Source organism: Taudactylus pleione, unplaced genomic scaffold (assembly GCF_031769625.1).
Source record: "Taudactylus pleione unplaced genomic scaffold, aTauple2 ptg000345l, whole genome shotgun sequence".
Classification (NCBI taxonomy): Eukaryota; Metazoa; Chordata; class Amphibia; order Anura; family Myobatrachidae; genus Taudactylus; species Taudactylus pleione.
In genome coordinates, this window is record NW_028284746.1 from 2,767,235 (window position 1) to 2,786,823 (window position 19,589).

Sequence of the window (19,589 nt, forward strand, 5' to 3'; positions counted from 1 at the left end):
CTCCTAGGAAAGGACTGTACCCTGGGTCTGTTCTGCGTTCTGTAGGGCCGAAAGGATGAAGTACCCGCTCCTGATGGGACAGTAGTGGAAGACAGACACGCAGACTTAGCTGCTGCCGAAAGTAGCCACAATTTTGTCTAGATCAGGGGCAAATAGCACTTCTCCATTTAAGGGTAATCCCTCCAAACCCTTTTTGGAATCAGCATCCGCCTTCCAAGAACGCAGCCACAGGATACGACGAGCTGCCACTGCTGCCAAGGAGATCTTGGACGCCATGAGGCCCATATCTAAAGCTGCCTCATTAATGTAGGTAGCTGAGTCCCTTAAATTACCCACCAACTCCACCTGTTCAGGTGACGAGTCTGGGTCCAAGGATGCCTCCAAGGTATCAGCCCAGTGCTCCATAGCTCTTGCCACCCAGCACACAGCCAAAGCCGGTCTGGACACGCCTCCTGCAAGGGAATAAATCATTTTCAAACATATTTCTACCCTGCGATCCATTGGATCCTTTAAGGAGGACATAGAGGGCATAGGCAACATAGCACTCTTTACTAGACGTGTGAATCCACTTGTGGCGGGTTATCCCATTTTGCAAAATAATTATCTTTAAAAGGCCACCGCAAAACGTCTAGGGGGCAGGTAACGCTTACCCAGCGTTTTCCACGCCTTCTCTAAATGATCCACTAGCTGATCAGATAGGGGAAACACCGTAGCATCACTTTTAATATCCTTGAAAAGGGCATATTTTGATTTTCGCTACAGGAGTAGCGTCATCCTCAATAACCAAGGCCGTGCACACCGCACGTATGAGCCATCATCTGTCGTCACAGCATCCTGATCTTGATGAGGTTGCAGCTGACGCTTCTGCGCCCGCACAGAAGAATCGCCCTGTAACACCTCGGACAGCTGTTGTACTGAGGTAGACAGTGAATTAGCCCACTCAGGTTCATGGATGACCTGAGGGGGTGACAACGGGAAACTCTGAGGTACTATTAACTGTTTGGGAAACCCCTGCATAGGGGACGACACCATAGACTGCTGTGAGACGCCCATCTGGGGAAACGTGGGGGTTGTCGTTAACTGGCCCACCAGGATAGTAAGTGCCGTAGCAAAACAAGTCCATGGTAGCTCCTGCACAGGTGTAGTGACAGAAAACGGCCATGCCAACCGCAGGCACGCCTTACATCATCCATCAGAGTTACCATCACCCTCTGCCAATGGTACCTTGCATACAGTACACTTAGGCGGAATGGGGAAATCGTGCTCACTGTCAGACATACTGAGTGTGTGACCCGGAGCTGTATGTGACCACCGCACTTCACAACAAGTTGTATAGTGAGGTATAAATCCCCCTTGCAACATCGCACAGGCTTGTTAGCAGAGAATAGCTGACAGTATGTGAAAGTACCAGACAGCAGCGCTAGCCCAAAGTCACATACAGTGCAGAATATTGAAAACCCTGCAGTACCTGCGCTTCATCAACTAACCAGACCTCAGCCTGGTAGGAAACAGCGCTGCATACACTGACCTTGCACCGGAGGAGAGGTATGCAGGGGGACCCAGCAGCGTTTCCCACATGTATTAAAATGGCCACCGAGGAGCAGAGGGAGGGCTGGTCTGGGGGCGGAGCACATGCAGATGCCTAACCACCTTGTGGAGAGGCCGTGTGCAGCGGGGGAGGCGCTGGCTGCTTAGCAGGGAAAGTGCGCTCCCCTGGCATGCATTTAACCCCTGGGACGCTGGACATTTACTGTTTCTGTCCAGTCCTCAGTCCCAGGGGGTAGTGGAAAGCGCAGGGATCAGTAGCCTGGTTCCACACTGCAGCCAGTCCCCAGGGAGCCCCCTGTCTGGGGACTAAGGACTGTGCTATTCGGCTGGGACCCACCGCGGGACCTTGTCGCTTACCTGAACCCCCGTAAATCCGGCCACAGTCCGGGCAACCGGGGCCACCGCTAGCTGTGACCCCAGTCACCCACCAGCATCCCCGGATCAGTACCGGCGTTCTGGTACCAGCGGGGTGTAGGAGCGACGACATGGACGTCAGTACAGACTGTCCATGTTGTCTGCTCGTTAGATGTGCAGCCACAGCTGCATTGAAGAACTTCAGGGGCCTGCAGACCAAGACCCCCACTCTGTACGGTGTATCCGACTTCGGCCAGGTACCGACGAAAACTGAGTGCCTGAGGCTCGGGGGCGGGGTATAGGAGAGGGACCCCAGTGCATCCTGGGAGGATGGAGAAGTTTTTAACTCTGTGGTGCCTGGATGTCTGCCGCCATCGCCTATACCCCAAGGTATCCTGTGGATACCCTATGGAACCTGAAGTAGAAAAAAATGACATGGGGGTCCCCCCTAAAAGCTGTGTAAATATGTGGTAAAAAAGACGTAGGGGTCCCCTGTATTTAGCACAACCAGCACTGAGCTCAGCGAGCCGGACCTGGTTTTGAGAATACAGGGGTCAAAATGAGTAGGTGTCCCCTGTACTTTCCATAACCAGCACCTGACTCTTTCTAGCGGGGATGTAATGCCACAGCCAGAGGAACTGGGCCCCCCGGCCAAAGCATTACACCTGACGGCTAGTCAGCCCAAGCCAGGGATCTCTGGGGATGTGGGGGAACTCCCCAATAAAGGGGTCCCCCTCTCCAGGGCACCCCAGGCCTGGGCTGATAACCTGGGGATATCCCCAGCAGCCCTGGCCGGTGGGTGCCAGGTTGATTGTGTATAGTGTGGTGTATAAAATAGATGAACTAATATGGTCTATTGCTGGAGAACTACAGGTCCCAGCAAACCTCCCCCGCATTCTGGTACTTGGTGAACGTGAAAGTAAAACTTTATTACACTCCCACATACTCCCCTACAATCCCTGGACACGTCCTCTTTTCCATGTAGGCATCGAGTCTTCTTAAAACAAAAGGTCACAACCCACGAACTCAGTACTGTACTCTAAGGACTGTACTTCCAGAATGACAGCTCAGCCGCTGCATTTTTCTATAGAAATGACTGGGCTGAGCGTTCATTGGCTGAGAGAGGCGAGCCTCCGCCTCTCTCAGCCAATGAATGGTTCCCACTACTGACAAAAGACAATATTAGTTCATCTATTCTTTACACCACACTATACACAGTCAACCCGGCACCCACCGGCCAGGGGTTCTGGGGATAACCCCGGGCTATCAGTCCAGGCCCAGAAATCAGCAGTGACTGCAGGCAGGAGATGCTGACCTGGCGTGCTGCACGGAACTGCACACGGGAGAAAGGGAGATGCGTGCTTCCCCTGACTAACCCACCTCTGAAGTGAAGGAAATGAGTGCAGCAGTGAGGGGGCATCTGGACCCATCCGCGAGCAGCTGTGGCAGGTCCCAGCAGCACTGATGTGCTGGGACCCGGACACTTGCTGCAGGCAGCGGGTCCCTCCGGCAAGCTCCAACGGCGCAGGCAGACAGGGGCTAAAAGTCTGCCTGTGTCCTCAATGTAAAAGGAACTAAGAAAAAAAATAAAGATTTTGCCTAAGCTGATGCCCAGGGAACCGACTCCCTCAAGGCACAATTCTTGACTGGGGATGAGGGGGGAGGAGCCAGTCACACTTATTAAGTTCTTAAAGTGCCAGCTCCTCTCTACACCCCGCCTATACCCACAGTACTGAGTTCCAGTGTCCCCTGTGGCTGTGGAAGAAATATTATTAACGATCTAACGATTTGGAAATAGTTAACGATGAACGATATATTGTTTGGTCTTTGGTAAAATTGTACAGTGTGTATGCATTATATCGTTAGTCCAGGAGTTCCGGGGAAATCTTTGACGACACCGCATTGTTTGCAAGTCGTTCAAGGTGTACCCAGCTTAACAGTTCAGGTTTTAAGGATATCCATGCTTGTGCATAGATGGTATAATCAAATTGACTGAGGCACTAATTCAGTCACTTGTGCTTAAGCACAGAGATCCTTAAAACCTGGACTGTTAGGGTGCCCTGAGGACAGAGTTTGGGAACCACTGACTTCGATGTCTCACCACACATTTTCCTACCTTCTAAACAAAGTTGGACAAAGTTCCTGCAAGCTTTAGGGGCTTCTTTTGACCATAACTCGATGTCAATGTCTCCAGCTGTCGTTTTCAATAAAACCTAGGATACAAGCGTTATTATTGTATGAAGTTAGTAATAAGTAAAGACAAAGGACATACAGCATAAACATTTCAGGGATACTTTCCTTGTTCTGTATAACTTAACCTTCAGCAAACAGCATTTCTACTATAGCAATTACACTTCCATCTGTCATTGTTATTCTATGTATCATCGCATAACACAGATCTTCCCAGTGGCCTGTACATCCATTCATTTTCTATTAACCGTAATCAATGTCTCTATGGGATTCTCCCCATTTAGCCTCTGTCCAGATCCCTTAAAAGTGCAGTTATTAAACACCACAGTTACAGGGAGTTAGCTGTAACTGAATGATAACAATAGACAGTTATGTATTTCTTTATTAGTTTACAGCAAAACTTATAAAGAGACAGCAAGTTAGTTGAAAGTGAACATGTTATGTTAAATGAACATACTGTAGATTTTTTTGTTTATTGAATAAACACACAACCAGTCTGCCTATCGGTAAGGTCAAAGAATGTGATTTGCTACACAGACTGAATTGCAATATGTAAACTAGAAATGGCCGTAGTGTTATATGTAGGGAGTTTTATACAGGACAGTTCTGTTTTCAGTATGAGTGTAGTACGAAAGAGCTCCACAGGGAAAATGTTGATCATATTAGTTACATTATTTTACATCAATCTAGTCCTTGCATTGATCTCTGCATTCCGAAAGATTTTATCAGGGCAGTCTTCTTCATTAAGCTTCATCAATGGGCATTCCTGTTATGTACAATCTAACTTAGAGGATCACACACAGTTTTATGAACCATTGAGAGGCCTTTGGCGACCTGTTGCTTTTCAGCTCCTATTATTATTATTATTATCTTTTATTCAAAAGATGCTACAAATAATCTGCAGTGTTGTACATAGGAACAATACGTGGAAATACACGTCCCAGCAAATCCTCACATAGCACTATCCCCAGCATGAACTCCCAAAAAACAGTGATTAGGTGCGGATACACTTTGCCAGGCTGTCTCACTCACCCTTGCCTACTTTTGAAAAAGCATTTCAGGGAGATTGTGAAAGTGAAGCTGCGTATCCACTTGCCGATTAAACAGAGCGATTGAACAATTATGACATCGTAATCGTTCAATCGCTCATTAATCGTGCATATAATGTCGGAAATTAACAGTGATGCGCGCTCCCGCTGGTAGTTTCCGACATCAATGATCGCCTGAACATGACGATCAATCTGCCGATAATGACAGATTGGGCATGTTCGGGGATGAGGGAGGGTACCTGCACTGCACGACATATCATTCAGTGTGGGTGCCTACAATATGAGGAACGACTACGATGTTGTAATCGTTCCTCAGTTGGCAAGTTGATAACATCTATATGCGTGGCAGGAAAGTGGACGTGTACTGTTACATCTGAGAGGTGTGCCATAAAATTGATTTGCATCCAAAAGTAAACGAGCCCAAAAGTAGTTAGTAAGATCTAGTTGTTGATGAAAACATACTAAGGGCCGTATTCAATTTGGCTGCGAAAAGTCCGTCATTTTCGCATGTTTCAATTATCCCCGTAATCAATTACAAAGACTTTTCACCGGTGCGAAAAGTCTTTGTAAAAAACGGGGATAACTTTTCACTACACTATAGGTGGCGAAAAAAAGTGCAGAATTGGGGTTTAGGGGTGCAGGCTTAAAAAAATAGCCTGCACCCCTGGGAATAGACAATTAAAATTAACTGTCAAAAAAAGTTTAAATCAAAAATAGGGACATCCCAAAAAATGTATTTTAATTTTGGGGTTAAAAAAAAAAAGAAGATATATAGGGAACAAGTTTTTACTAACAAAATTAATTCAGGTAGGGGGGGGTTCCCAAATATGCGGCAGGTGTTTAAAACAATGCAGGTGGTAGCAGCAGGTGCATTTTTGAAGAATTTTCAAAATGTACTTTAGGGACTTAAAAATATGCTTGCTGTACCCCAAATTTGATGTACCCCATTTGATGGGAAGTTTTTTTTTTCCCCCAAAAAAAATGCAAAGTGCTATTCTTCACCACTTCTTCATAGCCGCTCTTATGCACCTGCCACGGCTATTTAAAAAATTCCGACAATATGCAGAATTATAGTGATTCCCCATATCAGGACATATTTTGGGGTGTGCCAGGATCAATTCCCGAAATTTCGCCAGTCAGTTTTTCGCCAGGTCCCGATCCCGCACCTTTTAAATTGAATACGGGGATAAGCGAGACCGCGCCTGAAACTTTATCCCTGCTCAAACCTCCGATGTGTAGCGAAAAGTCCAGCACGGACTTTTCGCTCCCATATTGAATATGCCCCTAATACTTTTCGGAAAATGCATGTAGCCATAGGGATCATTGTGCCTTATAACCAATGCAGGGAAACTATACTAATGATCCCATTTGAATGTATATATCTGAGGGTTTTTTTATATATAACAGCTTCATAATGGGGGTAAGGTGCAATTAGGGAGACAGGGAGATTGCTACCATTTCAGGGAATCTCCCTGACAATGAGGGAGAGTTGGCACTTATTGGCTCACTGCTGATGCACAACTACATGTCCCAGCAAGTCCTGACAGCCATACCCACTGGTTGCCTACAACTTGTACTGCCAGCCTATAATATAACATTAGGAGCTCAAAAAGAATATAAAGGGGTGTGGGTAAAAGCCGGAAACATAGTAACCGCATTGAAAAAGCCGGAAACAATGTAAAGTGTATTAGAAAAGCCGGAAATCATAGTAAATGTATGAGAAAAGCCGGAAATCCATAGTAAATGTATGAGAAAAGCCGGAAATCATAGTAAATGTATGAGAAAAGCCGGAAATCATAGTAACTGTATGAGAAAAGCCGGAAATCATAGTAAATGTATGAGAAAAGCCGGAAATCATATTACATGTATTGAAAAACCCGGAAATCATAGTAAAGTGCATTAAAAAAGCTGGAAATTATAGTAAATGCATTGAAAAAGCCAGCAATCATACATTTACTATGGCTTTCCGGCTTTTCTAATACATTTACTATAGCTTTTCGGCTTTTCTAATACATTTACTATGATTTCCGGCTTTTCTAATACATTTACTATGGCTTTCCGGCTTTTCTAATACATTTACTATGGATTTCCGGCTTTTCTAATACATGTACTATGGAATTCCGGCTTTTTCAATACATGTAATATGATTTCGGGCTTTTCTAATACATTTACTCTGGATTTCCGGCTTTTTCGATACTTGCAATATGATTTCTGGCTTTTCTAATACATTTACTCTGGATTTCCGGCTTTTCTAATACATTTACTTTGGATTTCCGGCTTTTTCAATGCATTTACTATGTTTCAGGCTTTTACCCTCTTCCAATATAAAGAGAGCAGAAGACACTGCAAGACAGTGTGCCCTACATCTCCCTCCCATCACCCAGGTGTAGTGATACCATTGCTCTGTATTGCTGGATCCCCCCCACCCACAATAACCCCCTCCCTTGGAGGAGCCCCCCCTATGGTCACCCCCGCACCTTGCCGTTGGTGGGCGGCTCCTGGATGTAGATGTTGCTCATTTTCTATCAGTTCTTCCTTGAAAACAAACTGTCGCGTGCAGCACTGGACAGTCCGGACCGTACCACTCGATAGCCAGCGCGGAGGGGATGGGGTCAAATATACGTCAATCTAAATTAGCCTAGCGGAACAAATACATTTCAGCATATTAAAAAAAATATATCGATTCTATCTTATTTCGTCCCATCACGACCGATTGTGCTGTATACAGGAACACCAGCGTCACCATTCATAAGTTCACTGTCCCCCCCCCCCACCTAATTCTTGGTTCTGCCTGAGGTGCTCTGCCTAAATGAATCCGCCGGAAACTGAGTCCATGTAATTCCTCCCCCCCCCCTTGCATCCCTGAGGGAGCAGTTACGGTGGCGATACTTGTATTTGTGGTGTAAGGTGTGTGTAGCTGACCGGTCGTGGCTTTCCTCTCCATGGCTGTGCCAGGTGAGTAACCCCATAGATGCTGCAATCTTGTGTGGGCAGCTACACATGCTCTCACCCCTCTGTCTGTAAGTTACTGAGAGTCTCCCTAATCCTGCAGCTCCATGCACGTTCCCAGCAGCTTATTATTATTATGTATGGGTGACTCTTATTATTATTATTATTATTATGATGATGTTTGGGTGGCTCATAATATTATTATTATGATGATGATGATGATGTTTGTGTAATAGTAAATGCTCTATGGGGTCAATCCTATTAGCCGCGATGATCTCGCCAGCGTGAGCCCTCGTGGCAATGGCCGCACTTTATGGCAGCCCAGATTCACTCAATTTTGCTCCCAGACCCATAGGGCTCTCAGCATAATTCAGCTAATTCGGGGTCGGAGCGGGCCTCGAAGGGTGCGAGGTGCTGGTCCGTTGCAACACGACTCGCACATAATAGGATTGACCCCTAAGGGTATAGTTTGCAGCCAATTGTTTCTGAGTGTATCCTCTCTAGGCGAGTGCATGAGTATGCTCCACATCGGATATGGTGCATACACACGGTCAGATTTGTCAGATGTATGATTGAACGATTTGCAAATGGTTAAACGATTTCAGCCTATTAAACTGAATGGAAATCGTACAAAACTGACTGCAAACACATCAGATGTCAGATATTGTTATCTGACAAACGGGAACGCACATCGTTCATCGTTGCAGGGACACATGTCACATTTTTCTTTCAGATATGAACGATTGAACGATTTTTTAAATCGTTATCGTTCAGATCTGAATAAAAATCTGACTGTGTATGCACCATAAGAAGCAGGTATAGCACTGTGCTGGCACCATATCCATTTATAAATGCTTTTGCCATTGGGTGCCTGGATTGTGATGGTCGCCAACGTCACGTGCTTCCTTCAGATGTGTGTTCTCCCCGTGTGTGGGGATGTAATACACCACAGGTAGAGACATTAGTGCTCTTTTGCACGTGCACATTCCAGCTCTGCCTTCTGCCCATGCGCACACCTTCTCCATTCATAGTTAAGTCATTGAATGGTTTAGAAGCTTTTGTTGCCGTCATCGCAAAGCATGTTGCAATGGTGGTAACTCTGCAACAATTTGATTGCACCCTGACGATGGATCCCTATTTCTTCCTCTTATAGAGTATTGTAAATTAAAATAAACATTGGTTTAGGAAAAATTGTATACATACGGTGCATTGTGGCGAAGTAAAGGTCTCTTCTATGGTGGTAAATGGTTGGGCTAGACAGAAAGGACGGCACACTGTTTAGGTATTGCTGAGTCTGTTGGAGTCAGTAAATCTAGGTTTTCAGAGTGATTTGAAATGCATAGAGACACCGGATTTGTGTCACCAGTATGTAAGGAGAAATTGAGTTGGAAACCAAAAACCCAATTTGATAACCTATTGACTATAAATAGTGTAATTTGTCCAGATAAAACAAGCAAGAACTTACAAACAGGCTACAAGTGCAAAAAATTACAGGGAGACCAAAGTGTTGGTGAAGAGTGCTCTGTGCTGTGTCCTCTTGGGCTGCTGGAGCCTGTACAGCACAGAGGCGCGATGACATCACAGCGCGGCCTCCAACCTGGCCAGCCAAAAAGCTCATCTACCTTTCTTCATAGCAGAGGTCGTGTCTCCTGAACCGAGACAGTGGAGGAAATGGAATAGCCTGGGAGATGGCCATTGTTTTAATCCAGTAGTATTATAATGCGTGGAAGGGGTCAAAAATCCCTTAATCTAAATTGGCCTAGCAAAACAAAAGCATTTCAGTATGTTTAAAAAAAAAAAAAGAAAAGATTTTTGGCTTATTTTAAACAATCGCGACCAGTATTGCAGTATAAAGGAATACCTACATAACCACTCCCCTAGTTCAATTCTTGATGCACTGCCTAAATGAATCTGCCAGAAACTGAGGCCCTGATTCAGAGCCGGACGCTCTGACAGCGCTCTCGCTCTGAATCAGGGCCGTCCCTCTGAATTTTAGAGCGGAGGGACGGCTATAGCGAGCGGCCAAAAAGATGGTCGCGATGGTCTTGACCATCTGATGGTCTTGACCAACTGAATCAGGGCCGCCCCTCTGAATTTTAGAGCGGCCTCCAGGCCGCTCGCTTAGCTGTGGGTGACCACCCACAGCTATAGCGAGCGGCCACAAAGATGGTCGCGATGGTCAAGACCATTGCGACCATCGGGCTTGCGACGAGACCTTTGTGGTAGGGTCTCGTTGCCGCAAGCCCTGGAGTGCTTTTGGCTCTATCAGAGCCGAGAGCACTCCCACTGACATCACTTGTGATGTCAGTGGGGCCGGCCCCAGACGGTAGGCGGTCCCATGGGAACGCCTCTGTCTGGGCAGCCACGCCCACCAAAGGGGGCGTGCTGTCACTCACCATCGACAGCACGCCCCCTTTGTAGCGAGACCCATAGTGACGGCTTGCCCGTTGCTATCCGGGTCTCGCACATGTGCACGACGGAGCCGCCTCCATCATGCACACTGGGCTAACATCGACCCACTTGCGAGCGCTCGCGAGCGGGTCTGAATTAGGCCCTGAGTGCTTGCAATTTCTCACCTCAGTATCTCTGGGGAACAGGTAGTGGCGATGCTTGTAATTGTGGTGTAATGTGTAGACGACCGGTTGTGGTCATCTTTTCCATGGCTGTGCCAGGTGAGTAACCTCATAGATGCTGCCATCCTGTCTGAGCAGCTCTCACCCAGCTGTCTGTCCTGCAGCTTTATGCATTTTCCCAGCAGCTTATTATGCATGGGTAACTCTTAGTGGTAGTAAATGCTCTCTGGGGGTGATTCAAATGTTGGCACCGGCGGCTGTCAGTGCCGGGCACCCGACGGAGCAATTCAATTGTTGCTCTGTTCACGAGCTTTCGCTGCTGGCACCGGCATTTCTGCTCACCCTTTCCTGAGGAGATGTGCAGAAATGTGCGGTGTCCTGGTTTTAGGGCCCTAACCAGGACTTAAGGCAGATGTAGCCATTTTACGTGGCTAAACACGGTCTAATTAGGCGCTACCAGAGGAATAATTAATGGGTGCCCAAAAACAATTGAGTTGCAACATTGGACGCCCGTTAATTAGTGTTCCTTACAAAACAATTGAATCACCCCCTCTGTGTGTAGTTCGCAGCCAGGTGTTTCTAATTGCATCCTCTAAAGCAGGCCTGGCCAACCTGTGGCTCTCCAGCTGTTGTGAAACTACAAGTCCCAGCATGCCCTGCAACAGTTTTAGCATTCCCTAATAGCAAAACTGTAGCAAGGCATGCTGGGGCTTGTAGTTTCACAACAGCTGGAGAGCCACAGGTTGGCCAGGCCTGCTCTATAGGCATGTGCATGAATGTGCTCCACACCTGTAGGAAGCAGGCTAGCCCTGCGCTGACACCATGTCCATTCATAGGAATGACCATCGGAAACTGGTGGCGTGCAATCATCAATGCTTTAAAGCGGCAATCCTTTAAAAGGGAAAACCAACCTGGTTTTGTTTTTTAAATGATTGCCTCTTTAAAACATCTTACGGGCTCGCCGGGATTTCGAAGATGCCTGCAAGTCACAGGCTATTGCATTTCCCCCAGTGTATTACAGCAAAAGACTCTGCACACACAAGTACACTGTGCCACCACCGCTGAGTACATTGCTCCTCTGCCACCGCTTGCTGTATATGTATACACACAGACGTGTGCTTCACTACACAGCAAGCCGCCTGCGTTAACTGTTCCTGGCTGGTTCTGTTGCACCTGTAGTATTCCTGCATTGTGTACGTACTGCATACCAGCTTTAACCCTGTGTTATCCTGCAACATGTTCTGACCAGTTATTATTTATTTTTTATTTATTTATTAACAGTTTCTTATATAGCGCTTTACAATTGTAATCATTAATAGAACAAAACTGGGTAATAACAGACAGATATATAGGTAGGAAGGCCCTGCTCGCAAGCTTACAATCTATAGGGAAATAGGCATTGATACGCAAGGATAGGTGCTAAATATTGCATTTTGGTCCAGCCAGAATGCAGAGTTTCTTGGTTGGCTGCATGATCCAGTCACACAGGAATGTCGGCCAAATGTCAGGAGGATGTGAGAGAAAGATGATGTGTGAGGTTGTGTGTGGACTGTGAAAGGGGATGTAATTACATATGGAGGCTATGAAGGTTAAGTTATTAAACCAAAGACCTGGTTAAGTTGCTCACCGTGTGGATTGACCTCCATGACACACTGCTGACCCCTATACCAACATTTATAGCTGAGGGAGCGCCAATTAATATGCCCACCACTCTAGTACATTGCAAAGTTTAAATGGTAAATTAAATGTGAAATATAAGTCTTCTGCTATTTCAAATACATCGGAATCTGTAGTGTTCCATGCATGTGTTAGATGACATACCTGCATATAGTGGCTTGGTGAATATCACTGAATATTGACATTTGAGCTATTGTACTCTTTTATAGTGTGTATATTAGTCCAAACCCTCCTTGTGTCCGGATTCTAAATTGGACGCAATGTCAATAGTGGACGCAGTTGACCGTTTGTATGTTTTTCATTTCTTTCTTTCCTTTACTGTTGCTGAGTTGCACTGTGCATGTGTCCAGAGCCGCAGTAGTAACACAGAGAAAAAAAACACATTGCTCCCCAAAAAGAAAAATCACACTGGCCCCCTCAGAGGAAAAAAAACACACACATTGCTCCCCAACTGAAAGAAAAAAAAAACAGACTGGCTCACTCCACAGGGCGGGCGGGAAGGGCTGGCTAGGTCACTGGAGCAGAGCGAGCGGGCTGGCAGGCAAAGTCTAGGCAGGTGACAGCCCGGGCCGCAGTACTATATAATATGCTTGGCGGCTCTGACCACCGCGGCACACTTCGCAACCACATGCCGCGGCACAGCGGTTGAAAACCGTTGTTGCAGAGGCATTTGCAAAGAGTCGCAGAGGCAATCCCAGCTGAAGTCGCACACACGGGTGCTGCAGCATCTGACTTAGAATCAGGCCCACAGCCACCAGGTAGCCAATTAGCTCACAATGCCAAAATTGGGCCTTGTGTTTGGTTTATGACCAGGATCCTATGTGTGGAGTGTGTATGTTCTCTCCATGTTTATGTGGGTTTTCTTCTGGTTTACGCCAAAAGCACACTAGTTAGGTTTATTGACTTCTTACCAAATCTGTATCTGTTTGTATGGTAGGGAATTTAGACTTGTAATCTTCAATGGGGCAGAGAGTGATGTGAATGAGAAACAAATATTCCTTTTGCAGCGCTGTGTAATATGGCGATACCATATAAATGAATGATGACTTTATTACCTTTCATTTTTAAGGCAACACATACTGTCCGCAGATCCTTAAAAGCGTAACTTGACTATATATAGTATATATAAATTTGCTTAGTCCTTTTGTCCGGAAAGCTCTCTGAATTTGAATATCTCAAAGACTAATTAAGATATTAATGTGATTCTTTTGCGATGAATTTCAATCAGCAATAAATTACAGAATTTGCAATAAAACTATAAGATTTGATGAGAAAAAAAAAAATTGACAAAAACCATAATAAATGCATTGTCATAGCTAACCTGAAAATGTCAAGAAAACTACCAGAACACAGAGCCGGCACAGTGACCCAGGGAAAACGGGATAGGGGTGACCGCTGGCTGCTGTCCTCACGCACTACTGGTGGCCTGTGATCTCACATGGATCTGGCGCACCCTAGCCATGTGTGGACACTGTTTACGTTCTGCCCAGTTCGTCTCCTGATTAGCCGCCTAGCTGCGTGACGTAGCTATATAATAAGGAGGGAGGGCACGTGTGTGCGCCACAAAACGTAAGGCTGCCGTCGTAGGAGGGGGGGCGCTCTTTCCTCACCTACTTTCTCCAGCACATCGATTCCAGGCTCGCAACTTCCAGCCAATCAGCACCGGGTTTGCACCTCAAAAGTAATGCCTCTTTTCTCTGCTTTCCATGATTATCCATCTTGGCCACATAGAGGAGCTGGCTGCGGGATTCAGACCAAGCCACACCATAGGTCAAAGATGCTGATCATTGGCCGATTTTGACAAACCGCTGATTATCCTTTTTATGTGACCGAATCAATTAGCCTGAATGGACTGTGCAGCGGCTTTGGCTCAAACCACTGTCTTTAGTACAAGCTATTGAAACACTGCAAATACAATTGGCAGTTATGCAAACAAGGATATATTATTATTATTATTTATTACCAATTATTTATATAGCGCAAACAAATTCCTGCAGCGCTTTACAGATGAATTGGAACTTGCGCCAGTGGTGACACCTGTGACCGATGCGTTCTGTTGTATTCTAGTAGTTCCTTTTTGAAGGTGGGTCGTCTTCTCACATTGCCCAAGGGTAATTCCCTAGTCCAGGTAACCCATTACCTGAAAAGACGGAGTCTGGTGCAGAATTTTCTTGCTCTGTTTTTATAAGAAAATATTTGACCCTGCAACCAAGCTTACTAATCTGCCACAAGGTTCTCACACCGTGCGCCTGATTAAGAGAGAGGCACAAATCACACAGTCACTGTGCGATAATACGCTAATGCCACCAGCGGCGTCTTGTGTAAATAGATGCCTCCCAGTGGCTTCTATGATTCGCTGCTGTGTCCAGGGAAGGAATTGAGCAGGCGGTTGGCCGAGGCAGAGGTTACCATTTCATGTCTGAGCTTATCAGTATGGTCTTTAAAGTAGAAAGCAAAGTCTTGGGCACTGATGGTAGATGTAGGGTTTGGTGTGGGCGAATTGAGAAGGGATTTAAATATTCTGGGCTATAGAAGCCTGAGCAGAGGTGAGGGTTTAGAAGCGTCCATATTGATTAGAGTGGTAGATGGCAGTATATATGAGCAAGTCATTGCTAGTAGGAGACTTGTGGCCGTGACATTCTTCTTTGTGCAAAGGTTTTTGGTACTGTCTTGATGGCTGAAATTGTGGCCGAGGCAGAGTATAACAGGTAGCGAGGGACCACTTGTTCAAGTCCTGTTGCCAGGGTTTGGCTAAAATGCGGTATTGACCTATCAGGAGAGGAAATTTTAAGAGAGTAATTGTTGCAGAGAGTTAATAATTTAAAAGGTCTGAGAAAATAGTGGTAGGCAGAGTACTCGGCAGTGGTATCGGTGCTGGGGATGATATGGCTGTGTGTATTGGATGCATTCACTGTCCATGACAGAAGCCGGTGGGAGTGTGAATGTTACTGACAAGGTGACATGGAGCTGCAGAAAGGAAGTACACGGGGTGCAGGGATGCGAGCGGCTCCTGTAACACCTATGGATGCACTCTTGCTTGCAAGAGGTAAAACGCCTGCTCTCACTACAGCAGTTGCATGATGTGGCACTTCCCTGTGCTCGGCTCTTAAGCCGGGTTCACATTACCCGACCTGCGAGTGTGACGGCCTATGGAACAATATATCTGGTGGGCTGTACACACTGCATCATCCAGTGTCCGACCACCCGATACATCGTTCACCAGCACCGTTCACCCTCCTGGCATCGGCAGCTGGGTCGCTTTACCTGCCATGCATGCACGTCAGACGGGACAATCCTGATGTTGCATACACACTAGACGATCTGGACGACATTGTCAGTCCAATTCGCCATATCATTTGAGAAATCGTCTAGTGCGTACCCAGCATTACACTCAAATGAATATTCTGAGGAACCATAACTAATTTATTGAGCCATCCGCAGTTCATTGAACTGGTTGTGTGTACTTACACGTGGATGGCTTATTCTTTGAGACCAGTGTATGCTGCTGGCAGGATCAACCAGGTTTAGAAATGCTGGTCTTAAGAATACAAGATCAAGGCAGTGGCCATCCTGATGAGTAGATGAGTCCGTCCATTGGGAATGACCAAGAGGAGGTTAAAGACAGTAGTTTTGAGGCTCACATAGAATGTGTATTGTCAATGAGAATGTTGAAATTATGTGGTTGGGGCTGTATAATTACAAGGGATGGAGATGTGTTATGAAGTTGGGCAGACAAGACAAGTCGGTACAGTGCCGTAAGTAGACTTTTTGGTGCCCTGTGCCCCCCACCCCCCTATTTTCAAATAGGGACATAAGATGGGCACCCGAAAAGGGCTATGGCCTCATGGGGAAGAGATAGGGGAGGCCAGGAGATGTTGGGGATAAAAGAATAGGAAGCTACAAGTGAGAATGATAATAAACAGAAAATTAACAGGCCCCAAAAGCGCCACCTGCCCAGCGGTGCCCTGTGCCATGGCACAGTTCGTACCACCCTAGTTGCTGCCCTGCATCGCTAAATATTGGGAAGGTAGACGGGAGTGTGGGATTATATTCATGGGTGTAGACAGTTGCAGAGAACACACAATGGTGCAATAGCATCAGATAAACAGCAGGGAGCTCTGTGGACTCTTGTGGTTGCTATGTTGATCTTTGCTATAAATGTTAAAGCCATGGCTCAACAAATCCGGGTCGTCATGGTGACTAAGATTTTAGTCCTGGCATCCAGTTGTTACCAGAGCCAGATACTGTTGAAAACTTAAAAATAAAGCTAGTCGCCAAAAAAAAAAAAAAAAAAATGTTACAAAGTGCTCCTATTGGTAATTATAGGAGTGGATGGAATATGTGCCCGCCACAGTCACTTACTGTGGATTCTGCCCATAATATCGTAGATCCGTTCCTTCTCCCTGCAGCGGGGAGGAGAGGGACTGCACCCCAAGGAGCTGCAGCACTGCTGGCAGCAGAGAGGTGAGTGACCGCTGGGGTGCTGCAGTTCTGCTGACCGGGGAAGATTTAATTAGAATGTCCTCCCATTATAATATTGTTATAAATTGGTGGAACTCCTGTGTGTGAAACACAATGAATTGGGGGCCACATGTGATAGTCTGATGGGATGTCTGAGGGGCAATGAAGGGGCATGTGTGGTAGTCTATACAAGTTTTCATATGTTCTTTGGGCACAAGGGTTTGGCCCCCCCTAAGCTTTTAAACTGACTCCTAGATTTTACAGAAATTGGTCGACCCCTTTTTTTATAAAAAGTGGAGGGGTCTCTGCTGTTCTGCTATCCACATGTAATGGGAATACTTATTGTAAATATGATTTAAAGCACTTGTACATTCAGGAGCTGTCCCTGAACCCACTTACTGAATACAGCTTATCCTGTACTAGATCCTTGAACCCTGTAAGTAAAGTGCCAGCCATAGACCTAAGCCTAGAGAGTAAGCATTGCAAACAGAAAAAGTAGCCTGTTGTATTGTCTTGTTTTCATAATGCTTCCATATTACATTTGCTGTAACCGCTAGTGCATACGTTGGACACAGTGTTCAATGAACCACATTTGCAGTGCCATTTGGTGAACGCAGCTGAGACATAATGTACCATGGTTCCAATAATTTTTTCTCAAATTCCTTGTTGTTTGCCCATTGAGAAACAGAATGTGCAGAACGGGTCCTGCATGATCACACGCAGACCCTTCTATGCCATTGCCCGATTAACAGGTAGAAGCATTTAAGGGGCGGGGATGGCCGGCGTTCCCAGAAAAGGGAGCGCGTCAGCCCCGTTTTCAGGGACTGGCAAGGCCAGGAAATGCATTTACGGACGCGGTTTCCTAGCCTCGCAAGCCGGACAGCCTGAGTAAGCCGCAGCTTACTCAGCTTGCCGGCGGCTCAGCGCCGTCCACCGTTACGGCCGATGGTTGCGATGGGGATCCCAGCCTGCGACCTCGGTCATACACTTCCTGCTGCATTTGCATATTAGCAAGAACAGAATTGCAAGGCTGCGTAAAGCACAAGCTTATTCCATTTCTGTTGTCTCTTAAGGACCATGTATTTCACCTGTTCCAATAATGCAAAATGATTACATATCTTTTATCCATTTTCATTAAATGTGCTAGTGTGTGGATACATATATTTACACCATTACACAACCAGGGGAATGGTTATATCCTTTCACTATCTATTATTCACCGGTAGGATTTGTGGCTTTCAAAGATCATAAATAATTTGATATGAAAATCAAAAACTGCATTGAGTCGATAAATATTTAATACTAGACGAACACTTTTTTTTTAAGAGAAATCTTAGAATGTATGCAATTGTGCATTTGGCTAGCTATAAAATATTAATTTTAATCAGCCTAATTCTTTTTCATTCAGTGCATTCCTATTTACTTAACACTATGGAAACACAGTACAGGTTGAGTCTCCCATATCCAAATATTCCAAAATGCGGCATATTCCAAATTACAGATATTTTTTTTTTCTTTTAGCATGACTGAGCTAGTGAAACCTTTGCTTTTTGATGGTTCAATGTACACAAACCTTGATTAAGGCACAAAATGATTAAATATATTATATAAAATTACCTGCAGGCTGTGTGTATAAGGTGTATATAAAACATACATGCCTTCTAGTGTTCACTCTAGGGCCCTGATTCAGAGGCGCTCGCTCTGAATCAGGGAGGGACATTTTTTTGTTTGTTTTGTTTTTCACTGGCCTCCAGGCCGCTCGCTAAGCTGTGCGTGACCACCCACAGCTTTAGCAGGCGGCCTGGCGATTGACACGATTATCGAGACTATCGGGCTTGCGACGAGACCCTTGTGGTAGGGTCTCGTCCACCGCAAGCCCCAGTAAACTTCCTGCTCTAATAGAGCAGGAAGTTCACTACTGGCATCACTGGTGATGTCAGTAGAGACACCCACAAACAGCAGGTGTTCCTTCAGGAACATCTCTGTTTGTCCAGCCACCCCCCCCCTGCACTCCTACAAAACGGGGAGTCCCGCAGTGAGTGAAAATTGCGCACTGCCCGGCCATCAACTTGCTTGCGAGCGGGTCTGAATCAGGCCCTGGGTCAGGGCGCGGCGCCCCGCTGAAACAGCCTAGCAGCAACGCTACATTCTGTGTTTAGATTGGGGTCCCATTTCCCAAGATATCTCATTATGGTATGCAAATATTCCAAAATATGGAATATTCCAATATCCAAAATACCCCTGGTCCCAAGCATTTTGGATATGGGAGACTCAACCTGTATGGCATTCGGCATACCAAGTACATAGCAACATCTGTCGAGCAGGAAGGTTTGCGCCAGGGGTTATGTACGCAATATATACAACTGGCAAAAGATGGAAGATATATTTCGTTTTTCTGTTTTTACCCCAGTCTTGCTCTATGGCTAGATTTCTTCCCAATTGTAAAACACTATGGAATATGCTGGTGCTCAATAAACAAATTTTGATATATATTTTATATAATTTCTGGAAAAAATCTATAGTCAAACTTGATTAGACTGTATAAATTAATCCGATCATGAAGTGGTGAAAGCTATTTTTCAAGGTAAATCACTGCAATGTCTCCCAAAAATGTAGTTTTCTCTGGGGTGCATTGGCTATCGATACAGTCTTCGGTCTCTGCTGCTGTTTCACCATTCTAGTGCAGAGCTTCCCAGATGCGGTTCTCAAGGCCCCCAACAGTTCAGGTTTTAGAGATGTCCATGGTTGAGCACAGGTGACTTAATTAGTACCTCAGTCAATTTGATTT

The 19,589-nt window shown here is 45.8% G+C and overlaps 2 protein-coding genes across 3 annotated transcripts in view; one reads left to right on the forward strand and one right to left on the reverse strand.

The window, feature by feature from the left end:
- CWC27 (CWC27 spliceosome associated cyclophilin) overlaps window positions 1-7,889 on the reverse strand; it is a 261,740-nt gene extending 253,851 nt beyond the window's left edge. Inside the window, exons 1-2 of one of the 2 annotated variants that reach the window (XM_088444062.1) lie at window positions 7,619-7,889; window positions 4,019-4,115 (exon numbers count right to left, since the gene is read on the reverse strand). In XM_088444062.1, coding sequence (XP_088300188.1) covers window positions 4,019-4,115; window positions 7,619-7,660 — 139 coding nt within the window. In that variant the 5' untranslated portion in view covers window positions 7,661-7,889. The remainder of the gene's footprint in view (window positions 1-4,018; window positions 4,116-7,618) is intronic. The other variant, XM_088444061.1, reaches the window with a different exon arrangement.
- A 71-nt stretch (window positions 7,890-7,960) lies between these two features.
- SREK1IP1 (SREK1 interacting protein 1) overlaps window positions 7,961-19,589 on the forward strand; it is a 99,785-nt gene continuing 88,156 nt past the window's right edge. The window contains exon 1 of the mRNA XM_088444063.1: window positions 7,961-8,096. Within this exon, the coding sequence (XP_088300189.1) occupies window positions 8,084-8,096 (13 nt within the window). The 5' untranslated portion in view covers window positions 7,961-8,083. The remainder of the gene's footprint in view (window positions 8,097-19,589) is intronic.